General features: G+C 42.2%; 1 protein-coding gene across 50 annotated transcripts in view; it reads right to left on the reverse strand.

Annotated features, from left to right (window-relative positions):
• Positions 1–23,696, reverse strand: part of LOC117937160 (ankyrin-3-like) — a 145,791-nt gene that overhangs the window by 2,702 nt on the left and 119,393 nt on the right. For 26 of the 50 annotated variants that reach the window (XM_034860924.1, XM_034860918.1, XM_034860917.1 and 23 more), the window contains 10 exons: positions 17,218–23,475; positions 13,719–13,793; positions 11,914–12,045; positions 11,557–11,700; positions 5,690–6,404; positions 5,410–5,599; positions 4,032–4,115; positions 2,309–2,392; positions 1,739–1,981; positions 108–179 (listed from right to left, as the gene is read on the reverse strand). In XM_034860924.1, the coding sequence (XP_034716815.1) occupies positions 132–179; positions 1,739–1,981; positions 2,309–2,392; positions 4,032–4,115; positions 5,410–5,599; positions 5,690–6,404; positions 11,557–11,700; positions 11,914–12,045; positions 13,719–13,793; positions 17,218–23,475 (7,973 nt within the window). In that variant the 3' untranslated portion in view covers positions 108–131. Of the gene's footprint in view, positions 1–107; positions 180–1,738; positions 1,982–2,308; positions 2,393–4,031; positions 4,116–5,409; positions 5,600–5,689; positions 6,405–7,372; positions 8,266–11,556; positions 11,701–11,913; positions 12,046–13,718; positions 13,794–15,669; positions 23,476–23,696 lie in introns of those variants that run through there. The other 24 variants (XM_034860937.1, XM_034860939.1, XM_034860936.1 and 21 more) reach the window with 11 other exon arrangements.

Below are 23,696 nucleotides of genomic sequence, written 5' to 3' on the forward strand. Positions count from 1 at the left end.
AATCTTAGTGCTAATTTGTAAACAGTTCCATTATTTGGACTTTACAGATTGACATTTATTGACTTCATGAATGGATAATTGTCAAGGTGAAGTTATTAGCCTCTTACCTGGTTTAGTTGAGAGCTCTTCTGTTACGACTGACTCTTCTTCCCTTGTTTCTTGTTGCCGCCGTTTCCAGGCTTAGCAGAGGAAGAATGAAGAAAGCAGAAAGTCCGCAAACGAGAGAAAAACAAAGAGAAACCCAAAGTTAGTGTTGTGCTCAGGCTAAACATATCACCTGTGTGTGTTTGTGTGTTTATGGAGCACAGCTGAGATCAACTACTGTTGAGGAGATCATAGGCAACATGCTGCAAGAGAGAGACAAGTTTAAGGAGAGAGAAAAAGGACGTTAAAATTACTACTTTACACATGCATCAATACTTGTTAGACAAGAGAATTTTTTTTCTTTTCTATATTAGTTCATACATGTGATATTAGTATTTCTCAAGCCCAATCAACGAGCAAGGACCGTTGTACAGAGCTGTTGGTTGGGTTTGTAACACTAAGTACTACAGACAGCTTTGCCCTGCTCTCTTCTTCCTCTCTGTTCATGTCAGGTGTTCCTGATTCTTTACAACGACTCTGCTACTCTATTACACAGCACTGTGCAAATTCCATCCATTTTTTTCACATTAGTATAAAAGCAAACTGCAAATAACTTCTAAAAATAGATTTTGGAATAAGAGCCCTGACCCTGCATGCAGTCCCTCACCTATTGCTTTTATCAACCCCCATTAACCCTTGAGTCTTCCCCCGGGGCAAAACTAAAATTGTTTTAAAACGTTTTTTTGACGCTTTTTAAAGCTTTTTTAGAAGCATTTTCTTCAGGTTCTTATTTACACTACCCTCTATATGCTGTACACACCACTCACACTTATGGGATACCTCTAGTTTTCCACAATGTCTTTTCAAACTCATTGTCAAGACACCTAATTTATATGAAATAATATCAATTTTTTGTCAAAGTTTCGGTTCAGGATAATGTTTAGAAACAATTTCAGCTTTTTTTGTGGAATAATTCAAACAAGTAGTGAACTGATATTTTGTTTAACTTGCAAGGAGCGTTGTATGGAACCATCCGTGTACTATATGGACAATTTGGATGAAAGAATCCCAAATTTCTGATGTAGACATTTTTAAAATACGGGTCAAATTTGACCCAAGGACAACAGGAGGGTTAAACAAGTGAAATGAAAATGGATTTTAGTTTTTGTTGCATTACTGTCGATACTGGAAGTCGGCCTGTGGTCCTTCCTGCCCAAAGACCGTAGTGCTACATAGTTTGTGAAAAAAGGCAAGATATGACAGGCCAGCTTTCAAGGTGTAGTCTGAAGGTTAGGCGCCATTGTCTCCTGATTTCATCTAGTGACCATCTGAAAAACATGTGTAGACTCATCCTGGCATAACTTTGCTTCGGAGCAGGGTTTAGGATGTATATATTCAAATTTTCAAAAGTGCTCTATAGGCCAAGATCAATTGAAAGAAACTTGAACAAATTTGCCAAAGCTCATCCATACTTGGTACACAAATTCGCACAAGCTCAATATTCTCTACCTCTAGTTCATCTCAGCTTGATTGTGACTGAGTCTTTCACATTGCTCAGAGTGATCCGAATTCACATTCAATAACTTCATGCAGGTGTGAGTGGACCTAGGATAGCTCAGGCAATTAAGTTCAGTAGTTGGTTTTTAACTCCAACCTCAGCTTTTTCTCCAGACTTGTCAGCCTTGTGGCCCTGTCGGGAGCGCTTTCCCTTCTTCTTGCCCTTCCCCCCCGTGGGTCTTGATGAATAAGCAGCGTCTGCTCCACCTGCTGCTACACCGACACCACCACCACCACCACCACCACCATCACCACCAGCTGCTTCTTCTGTAACAGTGTTGGCTTCACTTTCCCTCCTTTCCTCCGTGTTGAACACACGGCGCACCACCTTTCTGATCACCTGTAGGGGGCAGAACCATGTCAGGGGGGAAGAAGGGGGGAAGAAAAGCAGGAAAGGATTTTGTGAGGAGCAATGATGGAATGGAGGGTGAGGAGGTGTGTGTGTGTGTGTGTATGTGTGTGTGTGAGATGCTATTTGATACCATTTGTGTTACTGTGTGAAATAGTGTCTGTCAGCATCCTAGTGACACTGGTTCCTTTTTCCTAATTTCCAAAGTATTATTAGCTAAACATTGATGTGTCCGTGTGTGTGTGTGTGTGTGTGTGTGTGTGTGTAAGCTGTAAGATAAAGATGTGATAGGTGATGGAGGAGGGCGAGGATGGTTACTTTTCTGGTGACAAGATTCCCGTCTTCATCTGTGAACTGCTCCTCTGTCACAGACTCCCCAGGAATGTTTCTGGCCTCCTCTCCCTGAGATGAGGGGTTAAAGGACGGGTTAAAGGTGGATGGTGGAGTGAGAGATGGGGGAGGGGAAGGATGGAGGTACAGATTGGGAAGAGGTTTGAAAGGTTGTCTTTAGGATTGTTATACATCTGGTGATTTAGAGGATAACAGACTTTCGTGCCTGCCACAGCCGATGGGTTTCCCACTCTTACAATCAAGAATAAAGATTGGAAAACGCTGCAGAATTAGTCATGGTTCAAAGTGCAGTTCCATTATAACAAATTCTCAGAAAAACAAAAACCCTATCCTAAAACCAAAATCCTTGACATTTGCCATCTGTGGTGCATCACTGATAGCCTGAAACGTGTTAGTGTACTCTGAAGGATCAAATTCATTAACATTTTTCATTATCCGGTTTTGGGAAGGTAAGACTGTAGAAACCCAACTGATGCTGGTGCATTACACAGGCTGCCTCAACACTTCAATATAGCTCACACTCTTCAAAACGCCCACTTGTAGCAGCAAAAACACTGAGAACGATGATACAAAAGCTATGGGTTTTTTAATCATGAAAGTACTGTAAAATCATGTCAATCGCTGCAAAATTCCAACACTTTCAAGTGATGTGTTGTCATTCCCCGTCAGCTCAGAAATGAGCCTCCATTTACATAGACAGATCATCCCCATGTTAGTCACCTGACAAAAGAATGAATCTGCAACAATTTTCAAAATTGGTTAATTGGTTCAAGATTCTGTTAGACATTCTCAGTGTCCAGCTTTAGTGTGAATATTTCCTGGTTTTATCATCCTTCTACATTTATAAACTGAGTATCTTTGGGTTTGGACCGAATGTCAGACAAAACAAGATGTCATTTCATTGACCAAGCCATTGTTTAATTATTTCAAAAGTAATCGTCAGATTAATCGATAATAAAAATATGTTAGTTTCAGCTCATACATTTTTTTATTTATCTTATACATTCCAATTTAAGCATGTAGTTGATAGTGTTATCCAGTTTGAATTAAGAATGAGTAAACTTCTAAGGGCTTCCGTGTCTTGCTTGAGGACATTTTGATTGGACACCCATCAGAAAGGGGTTTTACAGATTTTCTGCTTGTGTGAAACCTGTGGAAATATATAAGCCAAACACACAGCACAACCAGCTGTCTCCCAACCAGGCAGCAGCGCCACACCCCAAACAGCACGGCTGGTGGTCTAGTGGCTCACACCAGCAAGCAGTGAGTAGAACATCATGCTATAGCAAGGCTAAAACACACACACACACACAACACACACACACACACACACAGTCCTACGTATCTATAGTCAGGTTTCCATCCAAAGAAAATGTGAAATTTTGACTTCTTAAATTTTTTATTCTTAGATTTATTATGTGCGAATTGAAAATTCACAGAAAGACAGTTGGATGGAAACCCCATGTTTGATACACTACCACTGTCTTACTTATAATAACTATAGCTGCACTCAAACACACTCCCATGTTAAAACTCTCCTACTTTCACTCTACAATACACACACAAAGACTGTCAAACGCACACCAGTGCAGTTTAATGTCTGCTCATCTTCACACACTTGCACTGAGTCTCAAAGCTTTACTCAAAGATCACTCTGCCTTGAGCGGTCCGCACACCAGGCCTTACACACCTTGAGTATGACTCGTCTGCGGTACACCCTGGTAGTGACAGTGGTCTCCTCATCGGAGCCGGACTCGTCAGCTCTAACACTCCCCTGACGAAGGCAGCCCAGTAGCATTGTAACATTAAGAAGCGTGTGTATGTGTCTTCAATGTATGACTTTGTGGAAAGTTAGAATGAAACATTGGACCAATCTTTTCCACACAAATAAAGAACATAGGTTTGCATTCCTTACATTGAAATTTACAACCCATTACAACTGAATTTATGGCTTTAGGTGCTGTTAATAACAGAAAACAATTATTTTTTAATTAACAGACACCTAGAGGTGGGTATCGGATTCAACAGTTTTTAGACAGACGGAATTTAAAGTTTTGAGTATCAAAAAATTCCTCGTCATCCAATACTCAATTTCAATAGAGCTCACAGCAGGTTCCTGGAGTAAGAATACAATAAAATTTCCCCACTAACAATTGGAGTATAAGCCATAAAATCGTAACTGTCGATAGTAGACTGAAAACCAGATACGACATGACTAGGCCATTGTATAGGCTCACATAGATGCCAAAAGTTCATGGGGCACCAACCTTGTTTTGAGAAAAATGTCTTTCACTCACAATGTCTTGGATAAGTACTTCATTACCCACAATCCTGAACAATCCCACAGTGATGTGTCTGATTGGTGGAACTCATGCTGGTGATGAGAGGGAGCTGTTGGTACCTTATCTGTGCGCATGCTTGAATTTTTAAAGTTTTTACATGCTGTCTCAGCTAGCGGTTATCCAAATTACCTAAACAAACCTTAACTTCCTTCAGTCAGCGGTGCACGATGGTTAATGGGATGAGTGGTTCCTTCGCTCAATATTGAAAATATGTACACAGTCTTGTACCTTTGACTTGTTTTAGATTTTCTGTTCGTTTTTTCACTCTAAATGATATGTTATGTTATAATATTTTAATAATAACACCGTAGCTGGTTAGCCTAAGCATGGTCTAAAACTCTTTATATACAGATTTTTCCAGACGTCACTGTGAGAAATGAATGGGAAATTTACTTCTGGAACATAAGCTCTCTCGGAGGAGGGGTGGGACTGTTGAGCTCAATACCTCAGGAGTAAATCTCATCGGCGTCAGAAAATTAAATTAGAAAATGTATGCCGTAACGTGTATTATGGTAATTTTTTTGTTTTATGAAATTGGTATCGAAAAAGTATCTGTTAGGAACCGTTATTGAAGTCACGTTATTGGTATCGATATCAAAACCTTTTGAACGATATCCAGCCTTACAGACACAACAATGTGCAATTGTGCATGAATCTCAAGAAAACATAAAAAGATAAATATACAATTTTAGGCTGTCACACCCTGTTTGGAAGAGTGACTCTCACCTGGACTTTGTGCTGGGACTTTTCACCTCCATCCTCCCGTCCTCTGCTGGCCCCCGCTGTACTGCTGTCCCCCTGAGATCCCTTCCTCTTGGCCTCCTTTTCCTTTCCTTCGCTGGCTGTGTCAATGTGACTTCCGTTCTTTCTGTCGGTCTGAGCAGGGGGCTGCTCCAACGTGGCCAGACAGTCGGGACTGCGGGAGTGATATATAGTGATCACAAAGCTGCCGGACTGAAAAAACCTTGGTGTGTAAATCTGTTAACAGAAGAAGGACACGTCCTACCTGCCCTCCACGGTGCCGGGGTCGTGGCCACGGGCTGCTGACTCTATGATTGCGCCGGACGTCTCGCATCTCAAGCCTGGAACTGAACACACGTCTTTTTTTGCTTGCTGTAGTTGTTCAAGGATTGCATTCATCCTCTCCTCTGTCATCTCCTCGTCATCCAAGCCTCCCTCCTGCTTTATATCCTCCAGCAGACTCTGCAGCCTTTCCTGGGTCATCTCCTCCTCTTCTTCCTCTTCCTGCCTTGCATTTCCATGAGCAGTGTCGCAGGCTGCTTTCCCTCCCTGACGGTCCAAAATAACGCCTTTCACTGCCTGAGGTTCCTTCTCTAAGGCCTCAGCATGCCCGTTTGTTCCCTTTCCTGATTGCTCTACTGCCCTTCTGTCATTATCCACCCTTTCATAATAAACCAGCCTTGTATTTTTTTCCTCAGACATCCCTCTTTCCTCAGTGGTCAAGGCCGTATCTTCGGCCCCGACGATGGGGGGCTTCGTGGCATTAGAGGTGGGACCTTGGGCAACTGTGAGGGGGTCGCTGCTGGACGTACTGGTGGTCTGAGTGAGAGAGAGGTCGCTAGGTCTAGTAAGCATGACCTTGCTAGGGGAGTCTGAGCTAGCATCGCCCTCGCTAAAGAAGTCGTCTGAGCGAAGCGGGGTGGGGGGCTCGTAGTTCAGGTCTGAGGGGGTTTGCAGCTCCAGATCTATATTGTCGTATCCTGGGTGGATGGCAGGAGTAAAGGATTAGAGGGTGAGGGGATGGAGGAGGGAGGGAAAGACAAAAACAAGGAAGGAAAGGAGGGAGGTAAGAGGGAGTAGAGTGGTGGAGGGGATGAAATGATATACACTTGTAACATCAAAGAGCAGTATTTGTTCAGAAGTCCCACGTTAACTCCTAATCCACTTTAAAGATGCAAATATTTTCGCCCCCCTTGGGGCACAGTATCACCTTCTAAAGCTGGTGTGCCGAACTTGCAAGCCAACAGGAGCAACAATGTTAATCATTAGGAGACATATGTGTCTACCTGATAGATAATTATAAGTAAGCCCCATATTTACTTTTCTTTAAACACTGTTTTGACTTTAAATCAGCTAACTCTACTGTCTGCTGTCTGGTGCTGGGTAGCATTTAGTGGGTTCAACAATTATTTTCAATGTAAACAGCTCCATCACGTCGACTAGAAAATAGGTTGTCTAGAGTGTCTGCAGGCCAAATAACTAAAATAAAGAACTAAAAGTGGATAAAAAGTGGCAAATAGCTGAGTGTAGGGTGATTGCTTTCTGTGGACAGCCTGACACCATGAACATAGTGGAGCATTTAGAAGCTAGAAAGACCGATATTTCCCTCAGGAGTCGGTGGAGACCAAAAACTGAGCAAAAAGAGAGTAAATATTGCAGTTTCACAAGTCAAGTGGCCAGAAACACGACCGTAAATGAATAATAATGTTTGCTGAATGTGTAAATAAGTTGCTGTTTTCGATGACATGTTTACAAGTTGTTCTACTGCCCCCAAGTGGCCAAGAAAACACATGGTGGAGATATGTGACTTCTGGACCAGCACTACAGAGTAGACACATGAACAGATCACAAATGGAAACAGAAACCAAAGTACCAAAGACAGAATATAAAATGTAAGACAGAAACTTGTACTATATTTATATAGTTTAAACATGAACCTTCAGTCACACTAATGTCATAAAGTTCCTTAGGAACTGTTGTAGTTCCTTGTTAGCACCTAATTAGCACTTATGTCAGCCAAGCCTTTTGCAAAAGCACTTAAGTTCAGACCTTAAGCCTCACACAATTGAAATGCAACAGTAGTGAATTTTATACTTAGTATATCTTTATTATAGCACTTTAAACAAACGAAAGATTGATTTTAGCTCATTGTCTCAATAATTATGTCAAAGTGAGAGTATGAGCAAAAATCTTGAGTAGAATTTAGGTATGATAGTTGTGTTGATTTCAACAAAAGGCAGAGAGGAGCAGAGCAACAGAAAGGCTGCTAGATGTAGATTTCAGAAACAGAACGATCCCGTATGAAGTGAGAAGGGACACCAGGAGGGAGGGGAGAGGGTGGAGGAGAGGTGGGATGTAAAGAGGAAGGAGGGTGATGATTTAGGGAATGAGAAGGGGAACAATGATTAGAGTGAGAAGGAAGGGGAGAGGATGAAGGGGAAGAAAATGGACGAGGTGTAGAAGTGTGAGAAAGTGGAGGAAGAGAGGAGGCACATATTAAAGAAGATGAGGGGGGAGTAAAGGGAAGAGGAGGAAACAGGGGAATATTAAGAGGAGGAGATGGCAAGGGAGGAAGCGATGGTAAGATGGGAGAGGAAGGCAGAGTGAAGAAGTGAGTGGGAACAGGAGGTGTGGAAGGGGGGGACAGGAAGGGAAAGACAGAGGAGGGAGAAGGGACAGCAGGAGGGGAGGGGAATGAGAAAGGGGTGATTTGGTTGGGATGAAGGGAAGGAGAGGAAGAGGAGATGGAGGTAAAGGATGGAAGAGGAGTATAGAGAGGAGCAACAGGCTGAGGCGTTTGAGTACAAAGAGGGACTGTGGGAGACCTAAGAAGTTTTGGAGCTATTATCCCAGTTCACAAAACACAAAAGAAAACACAGAACAACTGTTAGACAAAATGTTGATGAAAATACAGACAGCATATCAAACAGATTGATGCATGGACAGGGAAGTGAATGTGTGACTGATGAAGACTTTATATTTTAGCAGCTGCAGAAGCAAACATATTGCACACCAGAGTCAAGGGATTGCTTATCTCTCGGGTGATAAGCAAGAATAGGCGTAGTATTGAATAGCGGAAGCATCTTTTCAAAAAGAAGTAAGAAAAGTAGTAAAAACATAAGGTTGCAAAATTCACAGTCTAGATGGTTCTTGCTTGAGGACAGGTTTTGGGAACTAAGAGGTCTAAAGTTTGTTGAGAGGTTGGGTTGTAGCCAGGATTTTCTACATACTGAGGCCATTAGACTTAATTTCCCAAGAGCAACCCCACACCCTCCCAAGACATTTTTGGCGAGCCCCTAAACAGCTGGTGTGTACTATTTTCATACCACATACTAATTATTTAGTGTACAGTAAATACTATATACCATGTATTTTCTGCTAACAGGAAATTATACAATAAGTCACCAAATACCTTTCAAATGTCACTGCCAAATAAACTTAACAAACAGGTTAGAAGGTAAGGTAACATGTCTTTCTCAAAATGTATTATATTTTTTTTCCCTCATGATTGTTTAAAAAAAACAGCTATTTTACCTAAATGAATTCAAATGGTTACAGAAATGCTGAGGCATGAAGCTTTAAAGCGCCCATATTCTTGTTGTTGTTGTTTTTTGAGATTGTACCAGAATAGGTTTATATGGTTTCATTTAAAAAAAAAAAAGATATATTTTTGTTGTACTGCACATTGCTGCAGATCCTCTTATCACCCTGTTTTGGTCTCTGTTTTAGCTACAGAGTTAGACATCTCACTTCTATACTATCTTTGTTGACAGTCACACATGTGCAGTAGCTCGGTAAGATCACATTAGCTAGATAACTCTTTCTCCAACTTTGGTCAGTAACAGCTTTTGCTATTGAGAACAAGCTAGCATGCTACGGTTAGCCACCTCGTCTCGGCTTGTGACGTGGACAGCCGTGCAGATTTTGAACAGCTCAGCCGGAGACTGAAGACAGAGGACATTCAGAAACTGTAGTTCACTTAAAACAGTATTAGTTTTAAGTTTGTAGTTGTGCGGGAGGACCAGAGACACAAAATAACACCTCAAATCCTGGAAAAAGGGATTTTTTCATAATATTATTACTTTAAGATTGATAGCTCCCTACACAACTTATGGAACCGTTGTTAGCGCTCACAGGGGACACTGTTGTTCTTTCAGTCTTACTCTAGGCAGCCTGAGCTCAGCAGCGGAGGTAATATATTGGTTCCAGGAGCAGCTGAAGTTAGCAAATGGTGGGAATTAGCTGGTTAGTGGTGCTTAGCGTTGGTGGGGGAGTTTGCAGAAGGAGTTAGTCGCTCAGATGCAGAAGAAGAGGAGAAGAGAGGAGGAGGCGGCGGGGCAATCTGCTGGTCTCAAAGCAGGAGAAGCTACAGTGGAGTGTAGAGGCTGGGAGGCCCGAAGGAACCCAGGAGATGACAGGTATAGTACAGCTAACAGCAGTGACACAGAAGCATAATTATACACTGTACACTTTGAAAAAAGGTGTTTCATTTTCAACTCATCTGTGAGTGTCATCTGGGACAGAGCACATCCATCCATCAGGGTGTGCTCTGCAGAAAAACACGCGCGTTCACTCATGTGTTGAAAAGGCTACACCCATTTGAAGAGTGTTAGAAGTGTATTGTTGTTAGCCAACAACATTAGAGCAGGCAGCCTCTCACACAAAGCAATAGCCATGCATTTTGTTTATTAAAGATATCTGTTAATTATTGGTTTCAATTTAAGCCATCTTCGCAAAAAACATCCACTCATTAAAGTAATCAGAACATGGATCTTTGTGTTGAGATGACTTTCAGAAACCTAACTACACAGATTAGCAATGAGGACCATTTCAGAAGTTTGTTTCAAAGAGTGCCTGGCTAACACACACAGTTCTGCAGGTTCATCTACTGACTACTAAAGAAAGGTACTTTGATTTGACTGGGGGGAGAGGGGGGGTTTCAATTTTCTGGTTTCATTGACAGACAACAGAACGACAATAGAAAACTGTTCCCATAATGCTGGGTACAGACCTAATGACAGTGGTTCTAAAAAGCACAACAATGTCAAGGATACAGTTGATGCAGTGGTGGAAGAAGTATTAAAATCAAAAAGTGAAAGTATCAATACATTAAATTTGAAGTTGGGAAAAAATTACGTACAAATGTAAACAGATCTGCTGCACATGCTTAACAAAACCCCACTCCCTTTGTTGGACAGGTGGTCTGTGTAGGGTTTTGAGGAAGTTGTGAATTTGCCTAAGTTGTGATAAAAAGGCTAATTGTCGTATTTTATAACCATCTGTCTGTAACAAAGGGCACATTGTCATCACTGTTCTGAAATGTCCCTCATTGGGTCTGTCAGAACCAGAGAATACTGGTCGCTGCCACATTTCATCGTCATTAAAGAGGAAAGAGAGAGAGTTAGAAAGAGAGAAAGACTTGCCATGCTGCTTAAAGCAAGCATGCTATTATTATAAATTGGTTGTGATAATTATGTTTTTATGTATTTTCTAATCGCATACAACGGAAATTGACAGAAGGTCATGTGTTGGGTATCAGTTCAAATTCTAAACTTGTAACATACACATAAACATAACTATTAATAAACCAAATTGTGAAGCAGTGCTAAACCCGTCTCAAAAATGTGCTTCATCAACAGGATTAGCAACACATTTATCAGATGGGACAGAGACACCAGTTCATTAGTGGCTTACATTTGCTTCAGGATCATGCTTTTGAACAGTTTACAATAACAGTCACACATACTAATAACTCTCATGCACCCAAAATGGTACAGATTTTTTTAGAAAAATATATAAACAATCACCCAAAAATCTATCACTTGCCATTAATGTTCCAATGACTGAGTGCTACAAATTAATTGCACTGCCCAGTGTTGGAAAACTAACAAGCTGACTGGGGTGACTGCTAAGGAAGACTCTAATCCTGTTACTACCTGATGGTCCATTAACTGATATGCGTCATTTTGGTTCCGTTCTAATTAACTTCCATTGTTTAGTCAAGCCTGATTGGTTCTAGTATTTGTTTATACAGTCAGGTCTGACTATCTGGCTGAGAGAGGAGGTGAAGAAGGGTGAAGGGATAGACTGAGAGATAGACTGAGAGTTCAGCTAGGGTGGGCTACACTTTACCATCGGACTGATCCGGGAATACTGCGTTATCATCGGCAAAGCAGCGTGTGCCTGAAATGTTACCGTAGTCAAATATGGGCCCTTCCAGCAAAGTCACAATATCCAACCGATTGATCTTAGTCAGCACCGCAGTTAAAGCATCCGCTAGAGAGGCGAGACAGAGAAAATGCATTCACAGTCATGTTCTAACAGCATAAACCCTTGATATTGTCAGTTCTATTGATTCCTTGTTTTCATAAACTAGCAACATGTTTTCTCATATAAATCAATGTTAGCTAGGAAAAAAAGACCTAGATAGGAACTACAATTTCCATTTATTTCGGTCACACACACATAACAAACACACACACTGCTTACTTGTGGCATTTTTACCGTCCCTGTGCACCCATTTCTTTAGGAGCATGAAGCTCTGAGCTGTGAGGGAATTGGGGTTCTCCACTCTGATAAAGTTGATCTCTTCCACAGAGAAATCCATCTCCCTTGCCAGCTCTGTAACGGCAACAAACACCACAGGAAAAAGTATGAAAGTAAAACGATAAAGATCCCATAGTTTGTTGCCTTGACACTAACATTGCAAGAGTCTCAATTTCATTGATATCCTAAACATGTCTGCAATGACAATGAGGCACTGTGATGTATCATCCATTGGGTGTCATGTTCTCTCTTTTAGTTACTGGCCGACAGAACTACAAACAACATCACAACATGGGAAAAGGGTGTGCCAGCTCAAAAATGCCTCCACAGATGCAGAAACTTCAGAAAATCTGTTGACAAGCAGCTACCTGACACATTAAATGTGTTTTTTATTGGTGCCACAGGGGTTTACTTAGATTAACGTGTGTAGAAATGCAGAAAAACAGCATAAATAAGCAAATAGAAAAAAACTATATGAAGAGTGAGGCATTTTAAATTAGATTTCAGGCTTGGAGCAATTATAATTCAGCTTGCAACTAATCTGGTCTCATGTTACAAGCTACACTTAATTCTTTATGAAAAAAGAGGGGGATGGACATATTCTTATCTAATGAAAAAAATCCCAATAATATGTGTCACTTCTTCATTTCACTAAATTATTATGACTACCAAACACTGTGCCAAACAGTCTAAAGCTAATACAGGACTGACATGCTGCTTGTACAGACTGGCTGTAAATTTAAAACCACGAGAACATAATGTTCAGCAGATTGTTCACTGCAGTCCTGCAACAGGACCACACATTAAATATGGATTAGATTCCTGTCTCTGCTGAGCAGACAGACACACAACTATTCACAGCCACTTCAGATGGACGTCTGTGTACACCCAGTTACTGCACACAAACACACACACGGTGACGCCCACACACACACACACACACACACACACACACACACACACACACACACACACACACACACACACGGTGACGCCCTCTCACACACATGCAGGCAGGCAGCCGTGGGGCAGTGCTGCAGTGCAGGTGGTCAGGCTTGAACCAAACTGCAGAGGCCACACCCTTATCGCTGCTCAAATACAATATATACAAAAACTCCTCTTGCTCTATCTCTTACACACTCAAACACAAAGATGAATGACATGGAAAAATACAAACACATTGCTGTACAAGCGATTTGCTACACTAATAATAACACAATAATTACTGTATCTTTCAGTTCTTTTCATTTCTAAAGTGTCTCATAATAAAGTGTGTATGTTTACATTTGCTTTAGATGCAGTTGAAAAATGACAATGCAATCAAAGTTTTTTATTTTTATTTTTCCCCCTCTTAATTTGTATATGTGTAGTGATGTCTGGGATTATAAATGCCACTGCAGCACTGCTCAGTTAAGACATGTATACTATATGTCCACAAGATGGCAACAAACACTGTAAAAGTACAAGTTTGAGAGATGTGCTCAGTCCACATTTACATGAGTGTTCTTTACAACTCACATTGCTACAATACAAGACAGGCGTAATATCTAATGTTTGTCAGTGAATATATTGAAAGCTATTGTCATTAAGTGTATGAGTCTCTGGTTGGAACTGATTCAGATGAACATTTTAGCTGTTTCTTTATGTCGTATAAATTACCATAATAAAGTATTCTTGGTATTCTTGCTTCGCCTCATGCTTGTTTTTAAGTGTGCTTGTGTTAAAACGTGAGATGCATGTACACTAACCAGTCCAGCTGAGTCCGAGGTGGTCGGCTACTATTGCCATGCGGAGGTCTGTTCTCTCACAGGGACTCTGAGGGCCTGTGTCAAGGAAGCAGGTGAGGGCAGGACACAAACAGTTAGCATGTGTTACAATGACATCAATCCCCAAATTAATTAAAAGTGGTTCTTAGTAAGAGATATACAAAAGGCACCTATAAAATGACCGCCGTGGGGATCAATGATAGAAGAAACAGATTGGGTTGTGAACTGAAAGTTTGTCTGTTTCAGACTGCAGTCATTAATGAGGTTTAACCATAAGACCTACTTACTACCTTATTAACCTACTTAATTAAAAGGAGTTTTTGTCTCTTTTGTGTTGGCATTTTCTGACGTGATATTCATGTTAAACCCAGTAGGGTTGGTGACTGATCAAACACAAAGACTGACTTTAGCTCACTGTCCCGGGTCTCACCTCTTGAAAAAAAAATTGTTTTTCTGGCCAGACAGTCCTCAATGATCAGTTTGGAGAATGGTTGCTTAATAAATGAAATAGTTTGTGATTTTGGGAAATGTGCTACTGCTTGATACCACTCTCATGTCTCTGTCTGTCCAATAGGAAGCTTAGCTTAGTTTAGCGCAAAGACGGGAAATGATGCAAAACAGCAAACCTGGCTCTGTCCAAAGGTAAAAAGAAATCTGACTACTACCTATTCCATACAAAAACCAGTGGTTTACATGGGGTTACGTCAGATAATAGAAGTATTTCCCAAAAGGTTCAACTATTCCTTTATGTTTTACAATGGCCAATTTTCTCTTAATTATTAAGCCTTGTCAAATGCAGATATGCCCTCTAAACAGGACATAGGGAGTAGTGTAATAGAGATTCCTACATCATTTTCACTAGATTAGCTCTCATAAGTTGAAAACATGTCTCATTACATTTTGGACTAGCACTATTAAAGAACATCGCTGTAACAACTGAATACACTAAATCAAAAACACAAGGATCTGTGAGGCCAGAAAAGGAGAAACAAAAACAAAAATTAAATTTTCACACTAAAATGTTTGACGTTAGGTAGTATTAGTAGTAAAGGTTCAGAGAGTTAAAGAGTGTTGTATCACATCACTAACAACAGGCAACATTCTTTCCCACTGACAAAAGCAATTCATGGCTTCAACTTGAAATCAAAAGTAGCCCAACAGCAAAATGTTTCACACCGACTGAAACACTCTCGTGGAGCTGACATTTATCTGATTGTCAAGTTCTGCCGATGAGTTATTTTCGCAGTGTTTCCAGAGAGCAAAAGTACCACCAATTGATTTCTACAAACTAGGCAAGCAGACCAAAAACAAACACAAGGCCATATTTCCCCAAACAATCTTTTACATCTAGGCTCTCAATCATGTCTAGGGGGGTAGAGAGTGGTGTGGTGTCATGTGGTGAGGTGCATGCTTATTGGATCTTCAATGTGGAATGAAAGTGAGAATGTGGGTTGTACCCTGTAAGAACCTCACAGTATTGGAAAGGAATGCATACCAACTCCTAACTTAGCCCCTCATCTTGCAAACCAATACTGACAATTCAAACGTTTTTGCTGATATTAGAAGTGGAGGTCCGGTGCACCAAAGACATCACTATAGTCTGTTGCAAAGCTCCAACTAGCCATCAGGTAATTAATCCACTCTCACATAAAGACACCCCTTTCCCTAACCTATTTTAAACATCAATCAGCAGGAAAGCTGGGATCCAGGGACACATTTTCTTTATCAGTATTGCTGATTCTGTTATTGATTCTCTGTGTCTAAGCCTTTACCTTTTTGTCTTCATAAGACAACACAGGACACAGATAACAAGAATGACAGGAAGAAGAAGGGACGGCTACACTTACATCACATCACAAAACACCCACAACAGCTACATGCATCCCATAAAGAAATAGAAAGTATAACAAGTGTTTAAAAAGAGTTTACAAACTAGTCTGGTTCTCCGTGACAGGAGTCGTGATTGGTTGATCAACCTGACTCCCTTGCTCCTTCTGCTCTTGCTCCTTCCCTCCAAGTGTCCGCCTACTCTTCCTCCTGCTCCTCCTCATCCTCTCACTGCTGGCCTGCTCAACCTCAGCTCTCACATCTCTAGCAGATGGTGTTGATGTGGTGGTGCTGGTGGAGGTAGAGGTGCGTGAAGGGCAGGAACTTCTAGAAGCTCTAGATGGTTCTGACAAGGAAGTGTTCCTGGTAGTGCTGAGGCTGCAGCTCTCTTCTTCCTCAGTGGGCAGTGTTTTCCCTTCTAACTTTCTTTCAGCCTCCTTGGGAAGGGTTTGGTCCAAATGTTTGGCTGCCTGGCTATTTACCGGCCTTGTTCTTACAATTTTGGAGACCACTGCACTGTTTTTTCTCCCCATCTCATTTCTGCCAATTATACCTGCAGTTTGTACTAAACTGTATCTGTGTTCAGTACTGGATCTGGTTTTAGTTAGTGTTTTATTACTCCTGACAGTTTTATTGCTTCTGTCACTAACAGCAGATTTATTTCCAACCTGTTTCTTCTCTTGGGGACAAGAGGAGTATTTTATGGCTTTCATTACTGGGATTCTAGATTTAGGAAATACATTCTTAAAAGGCTGTAATCTTTCCCTGACATTCTGCATTGCATGTTTCCTTACTAGGAATCTATCAACATTGTCTTTCACTAATGGTTGACTTTGACTGCATAGTTTGCCGCTGGGCGCCCTCACTGGTAGCTTGGACTTGCATATCTTGCCTTTGACCTCTTTTGCTTCTGTGTTTGTTATTGGTACATTAATATAAGCCTGGGCTTCCCTGCTGTTCTCCTCTAGCTGGCTGAAGGATGCTTCTATCTTGCTGACCTCCTGCAGAGTGGGTCCCGGAGAGGACAAGTTAAACACAATACTGCCAGCCTGAATGATGTCTGAATGGACATAATGGGAGTCAGGGATGTTGCAACTGGTATTGCTGCTCCGTGTTTGGGGATTGCTAATCTGTTTTGATAGTGCAGAAGAAGAATCTGTGCTTTGGTAATAAGTGTGACTTTCTGAAGTCCAATCCAAATGGTTGGATGTACCTAAAGGAAGTCTGTGAATTGAATAATAATCTGTCATGCCTGATGTATCAAAATTAGAATAATCTTTATAGTTTGAGGTTTCAGAATAAGAACTATCTACAGTTGTTCCTGAGGTTATGTCATTAGAGTGATCAAAGATACCTGGTATTCTACATTTAGAACTGCTATTTGAAGCATCAGATGTTTTTTCAGATGACATCTTGAATCCTGTTCTAAAAGTGGAGAATTTAGGCTCAGTATTGTAAGTTGAGTCTCTGCATGTGGTGTAACTGCCAGTCGCATTTGATATTTCTAGTTGGACAGTAGTAGTCTGAATGGAGACTTGAGGGACTGTTAAGGTATCTGTGGGATCCTGAATATTAAACTGATCCCTGTATTGTGAGGAGGCATCTACCTCTGAGTCCCTGACTCTGTACCTGCCCGCTGAGTAATAATGCTCACCGATCTGAAAAAACTGGAGCCTCTCCTCCACCATGTCCCTCTTGCTCATGTCAATCGCACCACTGCGTGTCATCTCAAACATCTTCCCTTCATGGAAGGGGAATGGGTTTGGCTCGCTCGTTGGCGTGCTATCGTCGGTTGGTGTTCGGGCTGGGGTAGTGTCTGGTGTTGTGGCCTGAGACTGGTCATCCACAGCCAGTCCAAAAGGCTTAGGCTCACCATTGCTTCCCTTTGTCCCTCCCATGTCAACGACTTCTTCTTCTCCGCCTTTACTGGGCCAGGGGTCAAAGTCCAGCCCCTTAGTGGCAACAGTCTTAAAAGGAGAATTAAACTCCTCTTCTAACTTATAACTAAAGTAAGTGTCTGAAAATCCTTCTTTATCTGTCTTGTTTTGTTCCTGACTTTTAACCCCATCCTTACTAACACTATCAGGTTTTGCACAATTTGCACCATCTTTTTCGTCCTTTTGACATTCCTCTGGGGTTTTCTCCTCTTCTATAACTTCCAGTTTGGTTGGAGGAAAAGAGCGGTCAGTTGACCTAAATGTGTCTGTTGCCCAGACGTCTCTCCTGCTTTCTGGAAGACCAAACAGCCGTACATCTGCCTGCTCAGACAGGCCATCATCCTCATCCTGAAGTTCATATCCATCTAGGGAATCAATCTCTGTCGCATCTGTGTCATGAGAAAATTCTGCCGTTGTGGCTATTGAACAGTCTGTAATTGACTGGTCATTTCCATTTTGTTCATATTCATTCTCCTCTCCTTTGCCATTAGAACCATTGGAGCCATTGGAGCCATTGGTCTCACCGTTAGTTTCTTTGTTATTTCCATTTTTGTCATGTTTTTTAGATTTAGATGCTTTCTCCTTCTCCTTCCTCTTCTTCTCCTCCTCCTCCTCCTCAGGAACTTTGCAAGATAATTTCCTACAAGGAATTGGCTGAAAGATTGACTCATCCTTGTCTTCTCCTGCCTCTTCATCATTTGATTGACTGTCATCTTCCCCTGGGGACACAGGGGAAGGGGGTTGGATACGTATAATTGGCTCTGTCAGTAGATGCTTGTCATGTTCTTCCTGAAGGTTCACCTCCATCATTTCTGTCTCAGTTTCTGAAGAAGCACAGGAACCTTTCCTTTCTGAGTCTGACCTTTCTGAAGCCGAATCTAGAGGAGGAGGGGGAGGGAACTCAATATAAGCGATGCCTTTGTCTTTTGACACCTCATTGTGCTCCTGCTCTGATTTGTTTAATGTTTCATCATGCCTGCCATTGATTGCTGTTTGTTGCTGGTTGAAATTACAAGTTTTTTCCTGCTGGTTATCAATTTTTTGTGTTTCTTTCTCATTTGCATTAGCAAGGTCTGCTTCGGTGCTGTGAACACTAGTATTGCTTTCTGGTAGGACCTCTATAAAAGAGAAAACAACTTTGCTTTCATCTTCCTCTGATTCTTCAGAAACCTCCATGATGGGGCTGGGTTTCCCTGGCATGAATCCCATAAAGCCATCAGGGGTACTGGGCATGAGGTCATAGCTGACCTCCTCAGAGCTGGGTGTCTCTGGTGTGAGGGGGCTTTTCCCTGAGCTATCTATAAAAGAGACCTGTTCTAGTGTGTCATCATCGGGGCTTATGGGGCTAAGTGCTGTATTGGATTTCTGTTTGACTGTATACAGTGACCCTTTGGCCTCCCTCTCTGCTTGCCTTCCCACTTGGACACTGACATAAACGGGTAATGTTTTGATGCCCTTGAAGTTTTCTTTGGTTGTTATAGCAGTTGGAGAAGTTATCACTTTTTCCAGTGTGTCTCTAGGGCTTGGAAGATTATTGGAGTTGGAATCTTTGGGGGCATTATCTAGAATTTCAAAAGTCAGATCTGTTTTTGCCGGGGTTGTCACAAGACTCATCTGCATTTTGCTCTTTGATAATGTGGGGATCTGTGAGGGTTTAGCTATGGTCGGTTTCTTTGAGAGGTCATTATCTAAAGTAGAAGACAATCTTACAGGACTTTGGCATTCTGTCTTTTTTCTAAGGTTTTTGTTTAGTGGTTCGTCTGTGTCTTTTCTTGACACCTCTGCTATTACTTCTTTGGAAGCAGACTCACTTTTTGGGACTTGTTGACTTGTTGGTGACTTTTTGGCATCAGTATCTTTCTCTAGTAGTCTAGTAGTATCTTGAACAACGGGTGTCGGGACTCTCTGACCTTTATTGCTTTCTTTAATTTCCAGAGTAACAGTGGAAGTGATATCCGTCCCTTTAGTAGTTGCTTTGTGAGTCTCAGTTTCACTAAATTGTCTGTTCAACGAGGGTTCTGGGGTGCTTTTGTTTGGTAATTTGTCTCCTGTATGTTTCAGGGTGTTAGATGTTGATGATATCAAAGCAGATTTACTGCTGTCTGTGTCCTTCCCTTCCTTTTTTGGACTTACTTCTTCTGATCTTTCAGATGCTTTTGAGGTTTTTCCGCCAGCAAACTGATAAACAGGAAGTTTGCTCTCCTGTAGTTTCTTTATTGACGGTTTTGGCTGCACTGGAGGAGGAATTTTGGTTGGACTAGACTGACTTGACTTCTGAGCCACAGATTCAAACTTCATCCTCACAGCACTGACTTTGGATGTTGATTTTACGTGAGAGGGAGAACAGGGTTCAGACTCACTGGTTTTAGTTTGTTGTTTAATTTTGTCCTCACTGCTTTTCTGGGGACTGCTTGGTAAGCTAGAACTTTTCTTTACAGTTGTAGAGGTACTGCCAAACATTTTACTAACAGAAGGCTCCCTGAGTTTACTTTTACTGAAGCCTTCTTCCACTTTAGGTTTTTGCAGTGTTTTCTCAGGGGTACTGCAGGCTGAGCTAGGCCAGGACCTGGGTTCCTTTGGCACTTGTCTCACAGGCTTCTTCTCAGGGGACTGCAGCTCATCATTGAGCTTCTCTGTTTTGTCACGGAAGAATTGTGATACCTCGCTGAGTTTTTCTTCAGCCTCCTTCACAGTTTGATCCACCCTATCCTCATAAAGGAGCTTATCCCTGCTCCTGTCATGTTTATCTTCTGTAAAACGCATCCAAACAGCATGTTTGGGGCTGCCCTGCTCCGTGGAATAATGGAGCACTGTCACCTTATCAAACTGAGATGGTTCATCCCTGTGCACAAATTTACCAGATACAGGAGACCCATCTCTTGATGACTTAGAAACAAACTCTCTTTTGGTGCTTCCATGCTGCTGACTCCCAGGGCTATGGCTACCACTCTGTTCAGAACCTACATGGCGCTTTTTGTCTGTCACCATTGCTGAATCCTCTGTGTCAGAGTGAGACAGTAATGATGCATCAAGCTTCTCTGAGAGGAGCATTTTCTCAGCAAACCTATATGACTCGCCTCTGATTTCTGATAGCTCATCATCACAGTATTCTATGGAGTGCTGGCTTAACAGTTTCAGGGCTTTATACGAATCATCCGCTATCAGCTGGGCAGAATTTGGGCGACTGTCCTCTTCCTGTGACACTGGGGTGTTAACCCGAGATGTTTCTGGGAAGGAGGGGAGAGATTCCTCGGCAGTAAGTTCCTCCTCTTCCGGTTGGGCATCATCATAATCAGTAAGTTCCTTAATTCCATGGTCCCCTTTGTAGACATAAATCTCAGGGTGTTTTTTGGTTTCCCTGATAATAACCTCAGTCGGCTCTGCTGTGCTGTGGCCCTTTTCGATATGAACCTCAATTATCCTTTCAACTTTGGGTTTGGATTTATTATCTTTCTCAAGAAATCTAGGAGTAAGCTCATCGCCTTTGACAGAATCCTGGCTAGCTTGGTATTCAAAAAGGCCTGCCAGTTCTTTAGATGGGTCCCTACCTGACTGAAAAGCTTTCATGATGTCGCTTACTGACATACCTTCTTCTATCATCTCTGCGCCATCAGTCAGTTGGGGCTTATGATAGACCATTCTAGTAGTGGTAGTAATATGGGTTTCCTCCTTAAGACACACACTTTTGTTTATCATGGAGTCCTCTTCTGGCATTTTCATCTGTAAGGCTGTCATGGACCTAGTTGAAGCTGCATCTGGTTCTGTAAAAGGAAGAGCAGATGCAGCCTCCTCCATTAATAAAGACTCACAATGATCATCGTAGCTTCTAACGTGGACCACGTCACTCCTTGTCTCAGCTACGCAGGGAGGGATGGGTGAATCAGTGAATAAAGGCTTAGGTCCTGTGCTCTCTGCACTCTGAGGAGCAGAGGGGGTTTTTTCACTCCTGGTCTCAAACCCACTGTCTGACAGGGGACTCTTATCCTGCTCATGGGACAGGTCCTCGGGTGACTCCAAGATAGTGTCCGACCCCTGATATGATTCTGTAAGTTTGCTAAGGTCCTTCTCTGAGGGAGACCTAAGCATGCCGGAGACCGGTGGAGGCATTTTGAGTTTGTGCTCTTGTATCGACATAGATGGTTTGAGAACACGTTTCTGTTTCTCTTCCCCTGCCCTTTTTGCCTCCTCCTCGTTCCTACATTTCAATTCTGCCATTCTGGAAAGAGAGCTAGCACCAATGTCATTTGTTAAAAAGTCTACTACTTTAGACAACTCTAAGTCTTTGCTGGACATGGACTGCTGCTTGAGCAGGAGTGTGTTTTCATCAAAAGGAGTGTAATACTCTGAGAGGGCACCTCTTTGTGCCTCCTCAATCTCATCTTTGGAAAATTCCTCCCATTCATCCTCTGAGACTCTCTCTTTACCTGCAATGGCCCTACCCCCACTCATGACATCCTTCTGTAATATCTTACTAACTTTTACCAAATCTTCTTTTACTTTCTCCACTAGAGTGAATGGCTCTTCATCCTCTAACTTGGTCTCTTTAGGAGTGCCAGTATGTGATGTTTGGACAGTTTTAGCTGCGGTCTGTGTGTCTGTCTGTAAGATAGCTGTCATTCTGATCAGATCCTCTTTCATGTCTGCTACATCTTTTAGTATCTCCTGGTTAGAAGTTCCAGTTGGGTGGATGATGGCTGGTGTGATAAATGGAGGGGATTTCATTTGGGAATTTATTTTTGATGTGGTAACACAGGAAGACAAAGGGGAAGAAGAGACATGCGAAGAATCAGGCAGTGCCATTTTGAGCGACCCTGGCCCTGGTTTGACAGGGGTCTCTGGTATGACGTTGATTAATGAAAACACAGGTACAGTCACGGTGTTAGAAGAAACTGCTGAGCTGGAGGAGGCAGCTACAGATCTCAGAGAACCATAAGCAGAGCTTGCTGCTGCGGACCTACGTGAAGAAGACAGTGATCTAAGAGTGCCATAGCCCGACACAGAATATGAGTCTATAGCTTCATTTATGGCTGCGCTGACACCAGAGGTTGCTGCCTGGGTGGTGGCCTGGATCCTCTCCTGAAGGCTGCTACATCTCTCTGACAGGAGGTGAGAAGAAGGGGAGGATGGTGTGGAGGAGGAGGATGGATATTTAACAGGAGAGACGGATCCATTCATCATGGACAATTCTGAAGAAGCTATGGTTGTCTTCCCAGTTGAGGAAAGAGATGAGAGGGAGGACCTCCCTCCTCTGGATGAAAGTGTTGAATCTACAGAGGTTTTTAAAGAGGACAGGTTGGAGGTGCTTTTAACAGGGGAAATGTAAGGGGCACCTGCATCAGTCGCAATTGTGGACCCAAGGGCAGTTTTAAAAGGCAGATTAGAATTGTACATGTTGTAAGGTGTCTTTGGCGATGCTAGAGCATTAATAGAATCTGATGACTTCTCTGGTCCTGAACCATTGGGTATTGCGTGAAGTGGGGAAGTCCTTGATGTGTATGCTGAAGCAAAACTTTTGATTGATGCTGGATCTGTGGCAGGTTTACATGGGCTCCCAGAGGACACAAGGCTGGCAGACCCCTGGACAGGGTACTGACCTAGCTGGACAACAGTTTTAATGGGTGAAGGCATAGTCTTGTAAGACCTTACGGGGGATGAGGTTGATACGTCGCTAACTGATTTAACTGGGGATGACAGGGTAGGGTGTGGTGGGTCTCCCAGGGTGGCTTTGATTGTTGCAGGACATGCATGTGAAATGGAGGAGAGGGGCCAGGTAGTTTTCAATGGAGAAGCAGCTGGTGAGCCTGTCGGTGAATCGGTAGAGGTGAGGGAACCCCCCACTCCGACGGGCCTTGTTTGACCAGGGACGGTAATAGGAGCAGTCGACCATGGTGGGTAAGGTCTGGTTGGAAAGACAGGTTTGTGAGGGTAACCAGCAGGCAGTGTTCTTGCTGTTGTGCTTCGTTCAACTGTGGTTTCTTCAGATGATTTTGTAGAAAAATTGGTAAAGAAGGAATGGGGAAAAAGAATAAAAAGAATGTGGAATAGTAAATGTAACAGAAAAGTATGTTGGGAAAGGGTAAAGGAATAAAAAATGTGAAGAAAAAGAGATCAGAGGAGGAAGAGTTTGTCAGTGACACAGTCCTGGTATAAAGGAAGGAAAACTGCAGTTTAATAAAGTGTTGATATTTAAGTATTG

The sequence above is a fragment of the Etheostoma cragini genome, chromosome 21, assembly GCF_013103735.1.
Source record: "Etheostoma cragini isolate CJK2018 chromosome 21, CSU_Ecrag_1.0, whole genome shotgun sequence".
Classification (NCBI taxonomy): domain Eukaryota; kingdom Metazoa; phylum Chordata; class Actinopteri; order Perciformes; family Percidae; genus Etheostoma; species Etheostoma cragini.